Source organism: Callithrix jacchus, chromosome 12 (genome assembly GCF_049354715.1).
Source record: "Callithrix jacchus isolate 240 chromosome 12, calJac240_pri, whole genome shotgun sequence".
NCBI classification, from domain to species: domain Eukaryota; kingdom Metazoa; phylum Chordata; class Mammalia; order Primates; family Cebidae; genus Callithrix; species Callithrix jacchus.
The window spans coordinates 59502976-59522334 of NC_133513.1; the positions used below are offsets into that span (position 1 = coordinate 59502976).

Below are 19359 nucleotides of genomic sequence, written 5' to 3' on the forward strand. Positions count from 1 at the left end.
GAAAAGAACAGGAGAAAAATAATGGCAACTCAGTACAGAAAGACAAAAAGTGGGAAACAAGAAAAAAAGTATAACAGACATAGAAGAGAGAGTGAAAAGGACAGGGAATTTGAAAGGAAGAGAGAATATATCCATGATGGGGACTAATCAAAAACAGTGACATTCAAAAAGGCAAATGGGTGCAGTAACTCATGCCTGTAATCCCAGCACTTTGGGAGGCCAAGGCAGGCAAATCACCTGAGCTCAGGAGTTCGAGACCAGCCTGGGCAATATGGTGAAACCCTTTCTCTACTAAAAATACAAAAGTTAGACAGGCCTAATGGCATGTGCCTGTAGTCCCAGCTACTCAGGAGGCTGAGGTGGGAGGATTGCTTGAGCCTGGGAGGCAGAGGTTTCAGTGAGCCAAGATTGTGCCACTGCACTCCAGCCTGGGCAACAGAGCAAGATCCTGTCTCAGGAAAAAAAAAAAAAAGGCAAAAGGTAGAGCAAATAGGGAAATGGAATATATGACACTATAACAGCCAAGATATTTTCCAGAATGTTAAAATATGTGAATCCTCAGAATCAGGAAGCATCACAAATCCCAAACAGAATACATTTAAAGAAGTCATCTCTACATATGTACTTCATAGTAAAATTTCAGAAAACCAAAACCAAAAAGATATTAAAAACAGCCTCCCCCAGAAAAAAGACAAATCCTCTATGAAGAATGACAATTAAACAGTAGCAACAGTAAAAGCCAGAAACTGTGGCATAATAACTCTTGAAGTGTCAAGAGGAGTCGCCCAGCAATAACTTTAAAGGGTCAACCAGCTAAAACGATAATTCAAGAACAAGGATGAAATAGATGGTTCAGACAAGCAGAAATTGAAGAGTATGCACTACCAGAGAGACCCACTGAAAGCACTTCTAAAGGATGCTTAAAAGAAAAGAAAACTTATCCCCAAAGAAAGCTAGATCAAAGAACGAATGAGCAAAGAAACTGGTAAACATAGGTAAATACAGACAAATGTTGATTCTGTCAAGTAACAGTACTAATGAATGATCTAGCAAAGGAAATATGAGATGGAACTAAAATACTAGACAAAAATCACTTTCAGAATACAAAAGGTGATTTATTTATTTATTTATTTATTTATTTTTGAGATGGGGTCTCATTCTGTCACCCAGGCTGGAGTACAGTGGTGCAGTCTTGGCTCACTGCAACCTCTGCCTCCCAAGTTCAAGCGATTCTCCTCCCTCAGCCCCCCAAGTAGCTGGGACTATAGGCACACACCACCACCCTCAGCTAATTTTTGTATTCAGTAGAGACAGGGTTTCACCATGTTGGACAGGCTGGTCCCGAATTCCTGAACTCAGGTGATCCACCCTCCTTGGCCTCCCAAAGTGCTGGGATTACAGGCATGAGCCACTGTGCCCAGCCAAAAGGTGATTTTAGTTAGCAGCATTCTAAGATCTTTGTATCCCTGGGAAGGAGGGAAGTAGTAAACGATTTTAGACTTTGTTTAGAATGCATGTTAGCATTTTAATGGGTAACCACCCAATAATCAGAAATAGAGGGTGTAAGAGCTAACCCAGTAGAAAGCGACAAATGTAATTTTTTAAAAGTTCAGTCAATATGAAAGAAGGAAGGAAGGGAGGAAAGAAGGACACAGAAAAAAGCAAGACAAAGAACAAATATAAAACATGATGGTGGAAACAAACTCTATTAAAACAGTAATTACAATAAACATACATGGACTTAACACACAGTTAAACAGATAGTTCCTCAGGCTGGATGACCAAAAAAAAAAAAAAATCCAACTAATTATGTTAACCAGAGGCCTGCCTAAAACATCAGAGCACAGGAAACTTGAAAGTAAGAGAGAATACATTCATGGTGGGAAATAATCAACAGAAAGCTGGTACATTTAAAAATGATTAAAATGGTCAATTTCATGTTACATATATTTTACCACAATTAAATACAATAGTAAAAAAAGGAAAGTTGGAATAGCTCTATTAATACATGACCAAATAGACATTTAGGCAAAAAGCATTATTTGGGATGAAAAGAGCCAGTACATAATAATAAAGAGTTCAGTCATGGAAGAAAACACTCTACTAAACTTTTGTTTAACAAAGCAGCTTCCAAATACACAAAGCAAAAATCGGCAGAACAAAAGGCATAGAGAGAAGCTAAACAGTCTACCTTCAACATGATTCTAGATTTCAACATGATTCTCTCAGTAATGGCTGTTTCAAAAGACCACAAATTTCAACACAGAACCCTGCATCCAAAAATTAGCAAACATATATTCTTCTCAAGTACACAGGAACATTTACAAAACGAAACATTTGGTAGACCGCAGACAAAATGTCAATAAATCTTAAAGAATGGGTGTCACAAAAACAACATCCTCTGACTACAATGCAACTATGTTAGAAATTCATAAATAGCATTTAAAATGTGAAAAGCACACTTTTAAATGACTTGCAAGCCAAAGAAGAAATTATAAGGAAATGTAGAAAATATTTTCGAACTAGGGAATTATGAAAATACCACATCCCAAAACTTTAGAGACACAGTTAAAATTCTTAGAAACGTAGAGGCTTAAATGATTACTTAAAGATACATTTACTTACTAAATAAAGAAAAAGAAAGACTGAAAATTAATGAGCTAAGGGTTCAACTCAAGAAGTTAGAAAAAGAACAACAGAAGAAGCCAAAAGAAAAGAGAAAAGGAGCCAGGCATGGTGGCTCACGCCTGTAATCCCCGCACTTTGGGAGGCTGAGGCAACAGATCACAAGGTCAAGTGTTTGAAACCAGACTGGTCAACATAGTGAAACCCCGTCTCTACTAAAAATACAAAAAATTAGCCGGGCATGGTGGCACACTTCTGTAGTCCCAGGTACGCGGGAGGCTGAGGCAGGAGAATCGCTTGAACCTGGAAGGCAGGGGTTGAAGTCAGCCAAGATCACACCATTGCACTCTAGACAGGGTGACAGTGCAAGACTCCATCTTGAAAAAAAGAAAAAGAAAAAAAGAAAGAAAAAGGAAAAGGAAGGAAGTGAAAAAAATTTTTTATTGAAATTAACAAAATGGAAAATAATGATACAATAGCAAAAATCAATAAAGCCAAGGGTGGGGTTCTTTAAAAAATTTAATATGTTATGTATAAATCTTTATCAAGACTGATCCATGAAAAAGAGAAAAGCCATATGTTTTAAAATCTTTAATCAAAATAGGGCACCACTACCAACTCAGAAGGATTTGGTTTTTAAGAGAAAGAACATTGTAAACAACTTCATGCCCACAAGTGTGAAATTATAGATAGTGCGAAGGATTTAGAAAAAAATAACTTGTCAAAACTGATACCAGAAAACAAAACAGAAAATCTAAACAGAGCTATAACTGCTGAAGACCCGGACCCAGTAGTTTAAAATCTACCCAATTACACCAACAGCATGCCAATCTTCTATAGAGCCTTTCACAGAATGGAAAAAGAGGAAAGATTTCTTCAGTTCTTGTGTCTTATTCTATGAGACAAAGGGCAAAACAAGAACTGTGGGTAACACTGTTGAGGGCTGAGGGAGAAGAACCTCAAAGTTTCACAGACCTGTAGAGAAAAGGCCCTAAAGAATTATCGCAGGGTAAAGAAAACACCTGTCACTGCATTTTGGATCTTTAACGTATGTACAATAATTACCATCGAAACACTAGTTTTGTTAAAGGGCCTCCTTGATTTCAGGTCACAGCTGTAGTTTATGTGGTAGGTAGTGCACACCAGCAGACGCAATCACGCCCTGTCTCCCTCATGCATTCTGTCAAGTGCTGCCTTCATCCATTCCTGCTGCTGTAGCAAAAGGGTAATCTATAAATAGTACTTTATTGCTCACAGTTCTGGAGGCTGAGAAGTCTAACATCAAGGTGCCAGCAGACTCAGTGTCTGGTGAAGGCTTGCCCTATTCCATAGATGGCACCTTGTGTCCTCACACACGGCAGAAGGGTGGAAAGGCAAAAGAGACTAATAGACTCCCTCAAGTCCTTTTATAAGGGCACTAATCCCACTCATGAGGACAGGGCCCTCATGACCTGACTAGTACTTACTACCTCTTAATACTATTGCACTGGGGGTTGTCAACAGAAATTTTGGAAGCACGCAAACATTCAAACTATAACATTCCAGGCCGGGCATGGTGGCTAACACCCGTAATCCCAACACTTTGGGAGGCCAAGGCAGGCGGATCACCTGAGGTCAGGAGTTCAAGACCAGCCTGACCAACATGGTGAAACCACATTTCTACTAAAAAAAAAAAAAAAAAAAAAAATTAGACAGATGTTCTGGCAAGTGCCTGTAATCACAACTACTTGGCAGGCTGAGGCAGGAGATTCACTTGAACCTGGGAGGTGGAGGCTGCAGTAAGCCAAGATCACGCCATTGTACTCCAGCCTGGGCAACAAGAGCAAAACTCCATCTCAAAAAACAAAAACAACAAACAAACAAAAAAAATTATAGTATTCCAGCCCTGGTGCCACCAAAATTTATGTCCTTCTAACATACAAAATACATTCGCTCCATCTTAATATCCCTAAAAGTCTTTACACTCACTTCACCATCAACTTAAAGTTTAGGTCCAGCCTACATTTAATCTGAATATCATTCTGAATAGTCCCAGCAACTCAAGAGGCTGAGGTGGGAGGATCCCTGCCCAGGAGTTTGAAGCTGCAGTGAGACTGTACCACTGCACTCGAGCCCAGCCAACAGAGTGGGACTCTGTCACTTAAAAAAATAAAATGAAATTAAAATTTTAAAATGAGTATCATCTAAATCACAAATGGATAAGATTTAAGGTATAATTCAACCTGAGGCAGGCCAGGCATGGTGGCTCGCACCTGTAAACTCGAGACAGGTGGATCATTTGAGGTCAGGAATTCAAGATCAGCCTGGCCAACATGTCGAAACCCTGTCTCTACAAAAATACAAAAAATTAGCTGGGTATGGTGGTGCATACTTGTAGTCCCAGCTACTTGGGAGGCTGAGGCAGGAGGATTACTTGAACCCAGGAGGTGGAGGTTTCAGTGAGCCAAGATCCCACCACTACACTCCAGCCTAGGCAACAGGGTAAGACTCTGTCTCAAAAAAGAAAAAGAAAATCACCCTGAGGCATATTGCTCTACAGCTGTCAACCTATGAAATAAAAATGTTATGTGCTTCCAAAATACAATGGTGGGGCCAGGTGTGGTGGCTCACACCTGTAATTCCAGCACTTTGGGAGGCTGAAGCAAGATGGTCACCTAAGATCAGTAGTTCAAGACCCTTCTGGCCAACATGGCAAAACTCTGTCTCCACTAAAAATACAAAAAAAATTAGCCAGGTGTGGTGGTAGGCACCTGTAATTCCAGCTACTTGGGAGGCTGAGGCAGGAGAATCACTTGAACCCAGGAGGCAGAGGTTGCAGTGAACCAGGATTGATTGCACCATTGCACTCCAGCCTGGGCAACAAAAGCGAAACTCTGTCTCAAAAAAAGGATGTGCATAAATAGATATTCCCATTCCAAAAGGAAGCAATAGATAAGAACAAAGGGGTGACAAGCCTTGACCAAGTCCAATACCCAACAGAGCAAACAGTAAATCTTGAAAATAATGTTTGACTACCTTCTGCACACTCTGGGGTGGGAGTTGGGCTTGCAGGCAGCACTGTCCCCACGGCTTTGCTTGGCACCACCCATGCAGCAGCCCTGATGTACTGGAGTCCAGTTGCTGAGAATCTCCCAGGTTGTAGTTGCATGCTGCTGGCTCTCCTGGTCTGGCACCTCCAGGGTTGCTCTGCCCCCATGGCTCTATTGGGAGCCCTAGTGGAGCTTCTCTGTGGTGGCCCCAACCCCATGGATCCACTAGGCATTTCCCTAGTAGGGGCTCTCTGCAGTGGTCCCACATCAATGACAGTTCTCTGTTGGGCCCCAAGGCTCTCTAGGACATCCTTTGAAATCTTAGGTGGATGTAGCCATGTCCCCAATGCAGTTTAACACTGCATGGATACCATGCTCCAGTGTATCCGATTTTATACTTGGGGCATGGAGCATGGCACTGTGGGCATGGAGCATGGTATCCATGGAGCAACCAAAGGGGCAACAACTGTAGACCACACTGCACCTGGGCCTACTTGAGGTGACCAAGGAGCTCTGTGTGAGAATACATGGAGTGGAAATTTGATGCAGCCCTGGGCAGCAAGCCCCAAGGCCCAAAGGCATTCTGGGTCCCTCCCTTGAAACCATTCTGATCACAAAACTATGGCCTGTGCCTTGGGGGCCATTTTCCCATCTTCTTGATGAATATCACCTACTTTTCTTCTACGCATACAAATCTCCCTGGCAAACATTTACTTGGCCACACCAGTGGTTTTCTTTCTCAAACACTTCTCATTCTTTACAACCTGGCCAGGCTGAGAATTTTCCAACTCTCAAGTTCTACTTCCCTTTTAACTATAAGTTTCACCCTTAATTCATTTCTCTCATCTTGTATTTTACTATAAGCAATCAATAAAAGCCACGCTGCATCCTCAACACTTTGCTTAGAGATTTCTTCTACCAAATATGCTATTTTGTTGCTCATTAAGTTCTGCCTTCCACAAAGCGCTAGAACACAAACACAATTCAGCCAAGTTCTTTATCACTTTATAACAAGGATCACCTTTCTTCCCATTAACAAGAATATGTCTCTTATTTCCATCTAAGACCTCATCAGAGTAGCCTTTACTGTGTATATTTCCACCAGTGTTCCAGTTGCCACCACTTAATCTCTAAAATGATTGAAGCTCTCTCTACAGTTCTCCTCTTTATCTGAACCCTCACTAGAATATAGTTTGTTCACAGCAATACAAGCTTTTTTCAGCATGAACCTCAAACTCTTCCAGCCTCTCCTCATTACTCAGCTGCAAAGCTGCTTCCACATTTTTAGGTATTTGTTACAGCAGGACCCCACTCCCAGTACCAATTTCTGGTTTAGTCTACCCCCGCTGCTATAGCAAAATACATTAGACTGGGTAATTTATAAATAATAGAAATTTATTTCTCACAGTTGTGGAGGCTAAAAAGTCCAAGATCAAAGTACCAGCATATGTAGTGTCTGGTGGAAGTTTGCTCTCTGTTGCACAGATGACTCCTGTTGCTGTGACCTTATATGGAGAAGGGCAGAAGCGCAGGAAGGTACAAACAGACTCCCTCAGGCCCTTTTATAAGGGCACTAATCCCATTCATGAAGGCAGAATTCTCATGACCTAATTACCTCCTAAAATCCCCGCTTCTTAATACTATTACATTGAGGATTAAGTTTCAACATGAATCTTGGAGGGACACGAACATTCCAAGACAGCAAGATTTATGGAACTGTTCCATCTAGAGTAGATATTTTATAAACTAAAAAAATCAAAACCAAATAGGACATCCACATGCAAAAGAATAAAGTTGGACCACTTTCCATACATAAAAATGAACTCCAAAAATGGACCTAAATATGAGAGTTAAAACTATAAAACTCTTAGAAGAAAACATAGGAATCAATCTTCATAATCTTGGATTAGGCAGAACCTTCTTAGATATGTTATTAAAAGTATAAGCAACAAAAGAAAAAATAGATAAATAGGACTCCAACAAAAGTAAAACTTTTTTTTGCTTGAGACAGTGTCTCAATCTGTCACCTATGCCAGAGTGAAGTGGTGAGATCTTGGCTCACTGCAGTCACCCTCCCAGGCTCAAGAAATCCTCCCACCTCCTGAGTAGCTCAGACTACAGGCATCTGCCACCACTCCCAGCTAATTTTTTTTTTTTTTAGAGACAGGATCGTGTCATGTTGCCCAGGCTGCCCTTGAACTCCTGGGCTCAAGCAATCCTCCCATCTCTTCTTCCCGAATAGCTGGAACTATAGGCACATATCATCATGCCTGACTAATTTTAGTGTTTTTGTAGAGACAGGGTTTTGCCACATTAACCATGTTGATCTTGAATTCCTGGACTTAAGCGATCCTCCTTCCTTGGCCGCCCAAAGTGCTGGGATTACAGGTGTGACCCTCTATGCCTGGCCAAAGTAAAACATTTTTATACTTCAAGGGAACCCTCAAGAAAGTGAAAAGAAAGACAACTGCCAAACTAGGGTAAAATATTTGCAAATTCTATATCTGGTAAGGGTCTAGAAGCCAAATGTAGACAGAGCTATTACAATTTAACAATAAAAAGACAACCAGTTCAAAGTAGGGGCAAAGGACTTGAATAGACATTTCTCCTTCTAAAGAAGGGGTTCAAATGGCCATTAAGCACATGGAAAGACATTCAACTTCATTAGCTACTGGGGAGATCCAAGTCAAACCCATGGTGAGGTGCAACCTCACACCCAGTAGGATGGCTATAATCAAGGTTTGGCAAGGAACTAATGGAACCTTGGTTTGATTTAAAAACGAGAAATTAGAACTCTCACAAACTGCTGGAGAAATGCAAAATGATGCAATCAGGTTAGAAAACACTTCCTCAAAAAGTTAAACCTAGAGTTACCACAGGTCCCAGCAATTCCACTCCTAGATATAGCCCCAAGAGAAATGGAAACATATGTCTACACAGTAACCTGTACACAAATGCTCATAACAGCATCATTCATAATAGCCAAAAAGTAGAAATGGCACAAACATCCATCAACTATGAATGGGTAAGCAAATTGTGATTTGTCCATACAATCCAATATTATTCAGCCCTGAAACAGACTAAAGTACTGATGCAGGCTACAACATGGATGAACCTTGAAAGTATTACATTAAATGAAACAATCCAGACACAAACAGCCATGTAATCCTATGATTCCTTTTATATGAATTGTCAAAAATGGGAAAATTAACAGAGACATAAAGTAGATTTGGGTCATGAAGAAATGAGAAGTGGTCAGGCACAGTGGCTCATGCCTGTGATCCCAGCACTTTGGGAGGCCAAGGTGGGTGGATCACTTGCAGGTCATGAGTTCAAGACCAGCCTGGCCATCATGGTGAAACCCTGTCTCTACAAAAAATATCAAAAAAAAAAAAAATTAGCCAGGTGTGGTGGTGCGTGCCTATAGTCCCAGCTACTGGGAAGGCTGAGGTGGGAGAATCCCTTGAACCTGGGAGGCAGAGGTTTCGGTGAGCTAAAATCATGCCACTGCACTCCAGCCTGGGTGACAAATCAAGACTTCATCTCAAAAAACAAACAAACAAACAAAATGAGAAGTGACCACCAGTGGGTACAGGCTTTCTTTTTGGAAAGCGATGAAGATGTTCTAAAATTGATGGTGGCAATGGCTACACAACTCTGTAAACATATTAAAGGCCATTGAATCACATACTTGAAATGGGTGAATTATAAGGTATGTGAATTACATCTCAATAACATTGTTAATAACGAAAATCATATACATGGTGTCTGGTGATGGAACAAATTATGCACTTGTTGAACCTTGGGGCTTAATGCGCATTTAAAGTGCATAGTTTCAGAGTGACAGGAGGCCAGTCGTCATCAGTCAAGCAAGCCAAAAACAGCAGCTGACCTCAATGTCATTTCGGCTCTTTAATGGATCCCCTAACAACCACCAGCATCTCTTGGGCGTTAGCCACTTCATAAGCCACTTGAAACCTGCCAAATGCATATTTTGTCACTGGCTGGAAGGATTTTTAGAATTCCAAAGTCCTCTCTTTGATTTTGTAGATAAGGAAACTAAGGCTCAAAAAGGGGTTTGATATCTACCCCCATGAGGCATACAGTAAGTTTCTGGTGAAGCTGGGATCAGAACCTGCTTAGAACTTGCCTCTCTTTTCCTGCAGATACTTTGCAGGATTTCTATGTCCCTCAAACTGGCTTTTCCATCGTGGTCAGGAATGAAACTCCTCACAGCCTCAGCATCCAAGTCATGCTATGGGTGGGAGCTAGAAAGGGATTAAGAGGCTGCAGTTTCTAGAAGAGGGAAGGGACATTGTGGAGAGAAGATGGAGCCAGATTCCGAGAAGGCAGCATAAACCCCTGTTCCTGTAAGAGCGGGACGCAAGCAGGGTCAGAAACGCAAGAGATGAGCCCCAGGGTGTGACCCATGAGACATGGTGTCACACGTGGTCTTGAGCCTATGGCTCCTTCTTCCCATCATATACACAGTTATGAGAACAAGTTGTAAGAACACCCTCCCCCCTTACCCAGCTGCCCCCATCCCAGAAACCATGTGATTCTGCCCCCCAGTGTCCTGTGAGTGAGTCACTCCACCCATGGAAACCTCACCCACCCTGACCTCAAGCAAGGCAAAGGGTGCAAAAGGCACGGCCTCTAGTCCCACCAGACCACTCTCACCAGTGCCCACAACCTCAGCAGGGCTGAGGCCAGCGTGGAGACCACTGGCCCTCCTCACAAGCAAGGAGCAGGAGTCCCGGCCTGGGGAACATGCTTGGAGTTCAGAGCTGGGTTGAGCTGGGATGTAGGCTGAGCAGGAAGTGGATGGCAAGGTTAGAGCAGCATCTCTGCTCCCCTGCTCAGGGAGGAGGGAATGGCCACACGCACTCACACTCACCAATGGCCAGGACCGGTTACAAACACTTCACAACAACCCCGAAGGTCTACATGACTACTATCCCAATTTTTCAGTGAAGAAACTGAGGTACAGCGAGGCTGAACAACCCTACCAGGCCACATCACTGGTGCATAACCAAGTCGGCCAAGCCCTGGCGGCCTGGTGCGCAGGCCCACGCTCTCAGCCCCGCCTCTGGGTGCCTCTTACATCCCATACGTGCGATGCTCTGTGTCCGAAGCAGGGAGATGGCCCTGCTGCCCTGTGCGTCAACACCAGGGCTGATTCTCCAAGTCCTCAGCACTCCGTCCTCTTCTACCTGTGTGCCCTGGGTTCCTGAGCCCTAGCAGCTCTGCTTGGCAGATGAGCCCCCCGGCCCTCCTGCTCACTTCCTGAGGGCTGTCAGGGGGGCCGGATGAGGGTTGAGGACAGGGTGGGTGCTGGTGGGAGGGGAGAGCACAAGGGACCTGTGACCACAGCTGGAGGCGGGGCAGGAAGCAGAAGTGATGTGAGTGGTGACTGGGGTGAGGAGCCACAATGGGCTGCCTGGGGGCTGACACCACCATTCCAGGAGCCTCGGTGGGAGAGAATGTCTGTCTGTAGCTGCTTCTCTATACGGGACTCTAGGTAAGGAGAGAGCAGGGATTGGGGGCCCTGGGGTCCTGGGTGGAGGAGAAGAGGATGGAGCAGGAAGTACCCTGACCTATGAGACAAGACACCTGGGTCATAGATGGTGCCCATCACTAACTCACTGGGCACCCTTGTGCCCTCTCTGGGCCTCAGTTTCCTCATGTACGAAATGAAGAGGTAGCGTGCACAGTTTCTAAGGCTCTGCAAGTGCTGACATTAAAGCTTTCTAAGAGAGCTGGGAACAGGCTCTCTGGGAGGGAATACCATGAGTCAGGATGAAGGCTGAGGTCCCTGGATTAGGGTTATGAACATGCTTGCCTCCTAGTTGGGATGATCCCAGGGCCTATGAAGATTCCCCTGTCCTCTTTTCCTCCCTGGGGTGAGCCGTGCTGCCAGGAATTCCACCCTTCAAGTTGTGGCTTTGGGCAGGGCAGGGAGGCTCCAGCTATAATGGGGCTCTCCATAGCCTTCTTGTCTAGAATCTGTGGTACCCAAGAGAAAGGCCTTTGAAGAGCTCAGTTTGGATAAGTTTGGAGAAAGGAGAGTCCAGATCATAAACAGGCCCAGGCAAGGCCCCAGAGACACCTTAAAATAAGAACCTTCTAGACAATCGTTGCTCATTATAGGCAATAGGGAAGTCCCTGTCACAACCAAAGGCCACAGAGTTTGGCAGGGAGTGGCAAAGAGGGGAGGGGCTGCAGGAGGGGAGCTGAAGAGCAACCTTCAAGGCCTCTCTAAACACGAGATCAAAGGGTGTGGTCAGATCAGCACTTTTTTTTTCTATTACCCAGGCTGGAGTGCAATGGCAAGATCTTGGCTCACTGCAACCTCCGCCTCCCGGGTTTAAGTGATTCTCCCATCTCAGCCTCCCGAGAAGCTGAAATTACAGGTGCCACCACTATGCTGGCTGTTTGTATTTTTAGTAGAGCTGGGGCTTCGCCATGTTGGCCAGGCTGGTCTTGAACTCCTGAACTCAAGTGATCCATCCGCCTTGGCCTCCCAAAGTGTTGGGATTACAGGCATGAGCCACTGCACGTGCCCAGGTCGGCAGCTTTCATTCTAGCATTCGGGCCAATGTTCTTCCATAAAGCTCAGAGGGAGGGCTCCAAAGGGAAAGTGGGAAGAATGTGGGCAATACAGGACTTCATTTCTCTTCCAGTTCTGTTAAGGGCTCAAGGGAGAGAGGTCAGAGGGTGACAGAGACAGAGAAACTGAGTGATAGTCAGGGTGGGCAAAGGGTGGTCTGTTCTGAGGCCAAAAATGACATTTCTCCAGAATGAAAGCTTCCTCAGGTCCTTCCCCAAACCTGCTACAGCTACTCTGTCCACTATTCTGTGGCCAGAGCCCCCTCCCCACCAGCCACAGTTGTGTCTTGGGGACAGAGCCATCCACCTAGATCCCCAACAGACCTTGGGGAAATTCTAGCAAGTTGCTTCCTTGGCTGTGTGACCCTGGGCACGGCTTTTCCCCTCTCTGGGCCCATCTGTACAATGTGGGGGCTGGGCCAGGCTGTAAGGGACATTCCAGCTCTGACATTCATTGAATAATGACTTAAGAGATAGCTCAGCCCCTCACCTTCCCTGTTCCCTGATAATCCATGGCTGTGGGGGAAGGGACCAGTCCTCCCTAATCCCTCCACCCATGGCTTCCCAGAGTCCAAGTGCCCCCTGTCTCTGCAGCTCCATGGCGGCCTGCCTGCTCCTCCTGGGCATCCTTCTGCTGCTGCCTCTGCCCGTTCCTGCCCCCTGCCACACGGCCGCACGCTCAGAGTGCAGGAAGCACCACCACAATTTCGTGCCTGGTGCACGGCTGGCCGGGGAGGGTATGGATGTGACCACCCTCAAGCGCTCACTCTCCTCTCCAGTGGACACACAAAAGTTCCTACGGCCAGACGGCACCTGCACCCTCTGTGTAAATGCCCTGCAGGAGGGCACCCTCCAGATCCTGCCCCTGGCACTCACCAATTGGCGGGTCCAGGGCTCTGGCTGCCAGCGCCACATAACCAGGGCCAAAGTCAGCTCCACTGAAGCTGTGGCCCAGGATGCAGCTCGTAGCATCCGCAACGACTGGAAGGTCGGGCTGGACGTGACTCCCAAGCCCAGCAGCAACATGCATGTGTCTGTAGCCGGCTCACACTCACAGGCAGCCAACTTTGCAGCCCAGAAGACCCACGAGGACCAGTACAGCTTCAGCACTGACACAGTGGAGTGTCGCTTCTACAGGTCAGAGCTGGGGCTAGCAGGTGGGGGCCTGGAAAAGGTGTGGGAAACTCTGGGTGGTCTGGGAGCCCTGGAAAGGCAGAGTCCTCCAATCAGACTTGGAGGCTGCTTCTACCAGGGAGAAACTGCAATCCTGGATCTCTGACTTCAGGTGATTCAGCCCTGTGGCCTTCTCTCATCCATGAGGTCCCAAATCTGGGAGACCCCAGTGAGACACCAAGCAGAGGGAAAGTGAGTGAGATCACGCCTCAGAGCCCCAGTAGGGTGCCATTTAGGTCTAGTGAGCACTCAACCCTCTCTCTCCTGGGCACACCAGCCTTCCATGGAGTCCTTCTTGGAGAGGGACAGAGGCAGGAGACCTGGCCGGGTCATCCTTCCTCACTGCTGTGTCACCTTGAGCATCTCACTTTTCTCTGGGCCTCAATCATCCACTCACCCAATACTCGCATCTGCCTGAGTCTGGGCCACAGTGCTCCGCTACCCTCGCCCCTGGAAGGAAGAAGTCTGGGAGCCAGATTCCACATCAGAGAAATGCACAGTGTTTGTGGGCCAGCCCCAAGTCTCCTGCTCTGATACCTCAGACCTGGAGGCCATGTTTCTTCCACAGAGAGGCAGAGCATGGCCCAAGCTGTCAGGAGCTCAGGCATGTGGGGCCCAATCCAGGGGGATGGATGGATGAAGGCCACATGACTAGGTTCCAAAGTTTAATGGATACCATCAGTGCAGGATCATTGCTTTTATCTTCTTTATTTCTTTTTCTTAAAAAAACAAACAAACAAAAAAATATATATATATATATATTTATATGTGTGTGTATATATTTATATGTGTGTGTGTGTATATATATATATATATATATATATATAGAGAGAGAGAGAGAGAGAGAGAGAGAGATAGGGTCTCACTATGTTGCCCAGGCTGGTCTCAAACTCCTGGGCTCAAGTGATCCTCCCACCTCAGCCTCCCAAAGTGCTGGGATTACAGGCATGAGCCATTGTGCCCGGCCAGAATCACTGCTTTTATAATAAGAAAATTTAAAGGAAAAATAATGTTATTTTGTAAAGGGAAAGAGAAAATACCTACACAGAGCACTGAGGTCCCTGAGGGGTGAGAGCGGAGGCATCCCGGCCAGCCCCATGCCACGGTGCTTGTGCCCTAATTCTGCCCACTTCCATGTGACCTTGAGCAGTCCTGAAGGAGTTATTGAATGGGGGAAACACTACCTTGGGCCCACCTAAGGTCTCTCTCTTCTGGCAGTTTCCATGTGGTATACACGCCCCCGCTGCACCCTGACTTCAAGAGGGCCCTTGGGGGCCTGCCCCCCCACTTCAACGCTTCCACCCAGCCTGCCTACCTCAGGCTCATCTCCAACTACGGCACCCACTTCATCCGGGCTGTGGAGCTGGGTGGCCGAATCTCGGCCCTCACTGCCCTGTGCACCTGCAAGCTGGCCCTGGAAGGGCTCACGGACGACGAGGTAGGGGACTGCCTGGCCGTCGAGGCCCAGGTCAACATAGGCGGCCGCGGCAGCTCCTCTGCCGAAGCCAAGGCCTGTGAGGAGAAGAAAAAGAAGCACAAGATGACAAACTCCTTCCACCAAGCCTACCGGGAGCGCCATTCTGAAGTGGTTGGCGGCCATCACACCTCCATGACTGACCTGCTGTTCGGGAGCCAGGCTGGGCCCGAGCAGTTCTCAGCTTGGGTGAACTCACTGCCCAGCAGCCCTGGCCTGGTAGACTATACCCTGGAGCCCCTGCATGTGCTGCTGGACAGCCAGGACCCGCGGCGGGAGGCGCTGAGGAGGGCCCTGAGTCAGTACCTGATGGGCAAGGCTCGCTGGAGGGACTGCAGCCGGCCGTGCCCACCGGGGCAGCAAAAGAGCTCTCGTGACCCATGCCAGTGCGTGTGCCATGGCTCAGCCGACACCACCCAGGACTGCTGCCCTCGGCAGAGGGGCCTGGCCCGGCTGGAGGTGACTGTCATCCAAGCCTGGGGCCTGTGGGGGGACTGGATCACTGCCACGGATGCCTATGTGAAGGTCTTCTTTGGTGGCCAGATGCTGAGGACGAGCACCGTGTGGAACAATAACAACCCTGTCTGGTCAGTGCCGCTGGATTTTGGGGATGTGATCCTGGCCACAGGGGGGCCCCTGAGGTTGCAGGTCTGGGATCAAGACTCTGGCTGGGACGATGACCTCCTTGGCACCTGTGATCAGACTGCCAAGTCTGGTTCCCATGACGTGAACTGCAACCTGAAACACGGCCACGTGAAATTCCGCTATCGCGCCACGTGCTTGCCACACCTGGCAGGAGCCACCTGCCTGGAATATGCCCGCCAGAGTCTTCTGGGGGAGCCTCCAGGAAACCGGAGTGGGGCCGTGTGGTGAGAACAGTGAGCTTGGAGAGGACCAGTATGCTCGGACTGAAGGGTTCTCACAGCAGGAGCCAGGGCTGTCTTCATATTCCCATTAGACTGAGCCTGTCCAACCTGAGGCCTGCTTGCAGCCCAGGATGGCTTTGAATGCTGCCCAACACAAATTCACAAACTTTCTTAAAAAATTATGAGATTTCTTTTGCAATTTTTCTTTCAGCTCATCAGCAATTGTTAGTGTTAGTGTATTTTATGTGTAGCCTAAGACAATTCTTCTAACATAGCCCAGGGAAGCCAAAAGATTGGACACCCGTAAGACAGAGGGAAAAGGGAGGCCCAGACTGCTTTTCTGGAAGGTGGCTGGGTTTACACACCCATCCCAATCCTCCCTGTCCAAACTGCCTGAGCCCTCCGCCATTCTCAAGCCCTGCAGGCACAGCTACAAGGACCACAGCTTCAGCCAGGAACTGGGCAGATGGCCAAGAGGCTGTTCCCACCAGGCTGCCCAGGGCTGGTCTTTTAGGACCCTCCCCTTGAGCCCTCTGGGGTGTGGCAAAGCCTTCACTGCCTTAGATGGAGCCTCTTCAGCCCCAGCTGCTCCGTCTTCTTTGCTCACAATGCCTTGCCCGTCAGACAAATGGAGGCTGCCCTGACCTGTCTCACCATGTACGTAGCTTGATAAAGGGCCAATAAACATAATGTGATGGTGATGATCATGGCAGTGTTGTGGCAGAGGAAAAGACGGGGCCAAGCAAACCCCAGAGATCAACTTCTACATTAGCAACCCAGAGAAAACAGGCAGGCAGGTAATATAAATAAACTGCTTTTCCACTTCTGTCAGAAACGTGGGGACCCAAAATATTTTACCTTTTCATAACTCTCTGACTCAAGAAAGCAGCAGCATAAATGTGGTGAGAAATGGCAATAGGCATTCAGCTCCCAGCTGGAATACAGTAGGGCATGGTGAGGACTGTGGTGAACTGAAGAGTGTGTCTCTTATTTGTGTGGGGAGGGGCTGCAGGGCTGCTCCAGGCAGACATTTCATGCAGGAACCTGAGCCCATGCTGCCAGATCTTCTAGCTTTTTAAAGTCAAACCCCAATTTGACTTTTAACTGTGGCAGTTAATTTCACTTTGTGAAAATAAACCTTTGTGGGCAAACATGGTACAAGCCAAAGAGAACATGCACGTGGGCCACAATTTACCCGGAAACTCTACTCTCTACGGATCCATTGAGCACAAAGCTGAAAAGCTCTCCCTTGTCTCACGATTTCAAGGAAAGGGGCATTGGTTCCAACAAGGTGGGCTCTGTGGGCCTCCTGGATCTTGGATGCAGAAAGACCCAGAGTCTCAGGTTCCAACATAAGATGAAACAGTCCTTGTTTCATGCGCCTGGGACACAGGCATCAGCACACAGTCCCTTGGAGTAGGTGGCAAGATTCCAGGTGGTTTCCTGGACACGGCTGTGCAAGCTGTGCAGAGTCATTGTCAGGGGCCCAGAGGAGCGGGCACAGCCCTCCCGACTCTCTTGGAATCTCCTATAACCTAAGTTCTTTGAAGTTTGTGTGGGACACATAGGCCCAAATGCCAAGCAGTGACATTACACTAACCCTAAGTCCCCAGGTGGGATAGGAGGGGTGAGCCAGGTCCAAAAGCCCGGGTGAAACTACTGTCACCACATGTGCCATTCACAGACACACACTCAAACAAGAGCAGGAGAGACATGGCTGCTGCACTCACTGGAAACAAACATGGGTGTGGGCAGTACCCACCGCCCCGGGGGAAAGCAGGTTCACAGGGCCAGGGCAGGCCTGGCTCAGGCAACGGCCCTGACAAGGGATGGGAGTCTTGCTCCATATCTGTGTGATCAGTGACCTCCAGCAAGTCTCTCTGCCTCCTGCGCCCCAGTTTATCCAAAAGGACAGTCTATTTGACTGCCTTCTCAGGACTGTCTTGAGCCTTCCTAGTGCTGTGGGAGGGTGCTGAAAGTTCTTCTGGTTTCACACACAGGGAAACTGAGACCCAGCAGGAGGGAGGGATTTGGCTGTAGTCACAAAAGACGCTAGTGGCAGAAAGAGCCAGCCCTAGCTCAAGACCCAGGATGACATTTTCCTTTCCACCTCACCTGGATACTGGGAGGTTTTGGCACATCTGAGGCCCCCTGGCTTGTTTGGGGAGGTCTCCACTGTGCTACACACCTTCCCTTTGCCCCTCAGCTGCTGTCCCCACCTGCTCCACCCTGCTCTGACCCAGAAGACTGACCTGCCTGATCCCTGTCAGTGGGCAGGAGATTAGGGAGGTTGAGTACAAATAGTATGGCCTTTGCTCCCCTCCATGTCCCTAGTGAGGTGGCCTTGGGCTGGCTCTGTCCCTCATGTCACTGCACCTCTCCAGGGACTCTCTGCACAACTTTCTCTCTCTTTTTTTTGGGGGGGGGCAGGGGTTTATTTTTTGTTTTTTGTTTTTTTTGAGACAGGGTTTCAGTCAGTCACCCTGGATGGAGTGCATTGGCAAAATCATGGCTCAGCGCAACCTCGACCTCCCAGGCTAAGATGATCCTCCCACCTCAGCCTCCTGAGTATCTGGGACTGCAGGCACATACCGCCGTGCCTGGCTAATTTTTCTACTTTTGATAGAGGCGGGGCTTCTCCATGCTGCTGAACTCCTGAGTTCAAGCAATCCTCCCACCTTGGCCTCCCAAAGTGCTGGGATTACCGGCATGAGCAACCACCCCCGGCCTGCACGTCTCTTTCCTTCCCAGTTCTAGTAAGTGCCCCTACCCCTTGTCCCTTCAGACCTAGGGCTGGAAAACTCTGCCACTGCTCATCCTAAGACACTGCACTGTCTCTTCCATTCCCTACAGCTTAAGTCTGAATAACCATCCACCAATTATTATAATTTGAATATGCCACTGACGTCCTGTTGGGACCCTGGATGACAGGGTCATTCTCTGTATGAGTTCTGGTGGGAAGCAGAGCCCACCTCCTGCTGAAGCTGAAAATGCCCAATTATTTCTTCCCAACCCTTCCTTGTACCTAGGAAAGGACATGGGACTGGGGCTGCCAGTCAGATACAGCTGCCTACGCTTGTGATTTCCTGAGAAGCAAGCACTGAAATGAGGGTTTGAGTGTAGGCAATTAATCCAGAGGTGATCCCAGGAAGCACCAGTAGGGGAGAGAGGAAGTGAGCCAGAAGGGAAGGCGGCCAATAAAAAGTGCATTTTTGGCTGGACACAATGGCTCATGGCTGTAATTCCAGCACTTTGCGAGGCCAAGGCGGGCAGATCACTTGAGGTCAGGAGTTTGAGACCAGCCTGGCCAACGTGGTGAAACCTCACCTCTACTAAAAATACAAAAAAAATTAGATGGCCATGGTGGCACATGCCTGTAGTCCCAGCTACTCAGGAGGCTGAGGCAGGAGACTCGCTTGAACCTGGGAGGCGGAGGTTGCAGTGAGCTGAGATCCTGTCACTGCACTCCAACCTGGACGACAGTGAGACTCCACCTCAAAAAAAGAGAAGTGAATTTTTTTTACAAGTCATCACCGTGGGCAGCCGGAGCTGTCCTGGAGACAAAGGACATGTTCCTCTAGCT

At 47.6% G+C, this 19359-nt stretch overlaps 1 protein-coding gene across 2 annotated transcripts; it reads left to right on the plus strand.

Annotated features, from left to right (window-relative positions):
* The first annotated feature begins 11047 nt into the window (after positions 1-11047).
* On the plus strand, positions 11048-19004 carry PRF1 (perforin 1). 2 transcript variants are annotated; one of them, XM_009009776.4, is made up of 3 exons: positions 11048-11175; positions 12858-13400; positions 14655-19004. In XM_009009776.4, exons 1-3 carry the CDS (start codon positions 11138-11140, stop codon positions 15781-15783), a joined length of 1710 nt encoding a protein of 569 aa, XP_009008024.2. In that variant the 5' UTR covers positions 11048-11137; the 3' UTR covers positions 15784-19004. The 2 variants fall into 2 exon arrangements, with proteins under 2 accessions (XP_009008024.2, NP_001244180.1); NM_001257251.1 differs by lacking the exon at positions 11048-11175 and having other exon boundaries at positions 12856-13400; positions 14655-15792.
* Positions 19005-19359: the final 355 nt, after the last annotated feature.

Bases quoted from the DNA above. Each gene is read 5' to 3' on its own strand.
- PRF1 (XM_009009776.4), top strand. From the start codon at position 11,138: ATGTCTGTCTGTAGCTGCTTCTCTATACGGGACTCTAG. The intron at 11,176-12,857 runs GTAAGGAGAGAG...CTGTCTCTGCAG, and splicing joins TTCTCTATACGGGACTCTAG to CTCCATGGCGGCCTGCCTGC. The intron at 13,401-14,654 runs GTCAGAGCTGGG...CTCTTCTGGCAG, and splicing joins GTGGAGTGTCGCTTCTACAG to TTTCCATGTGGTATACACGC.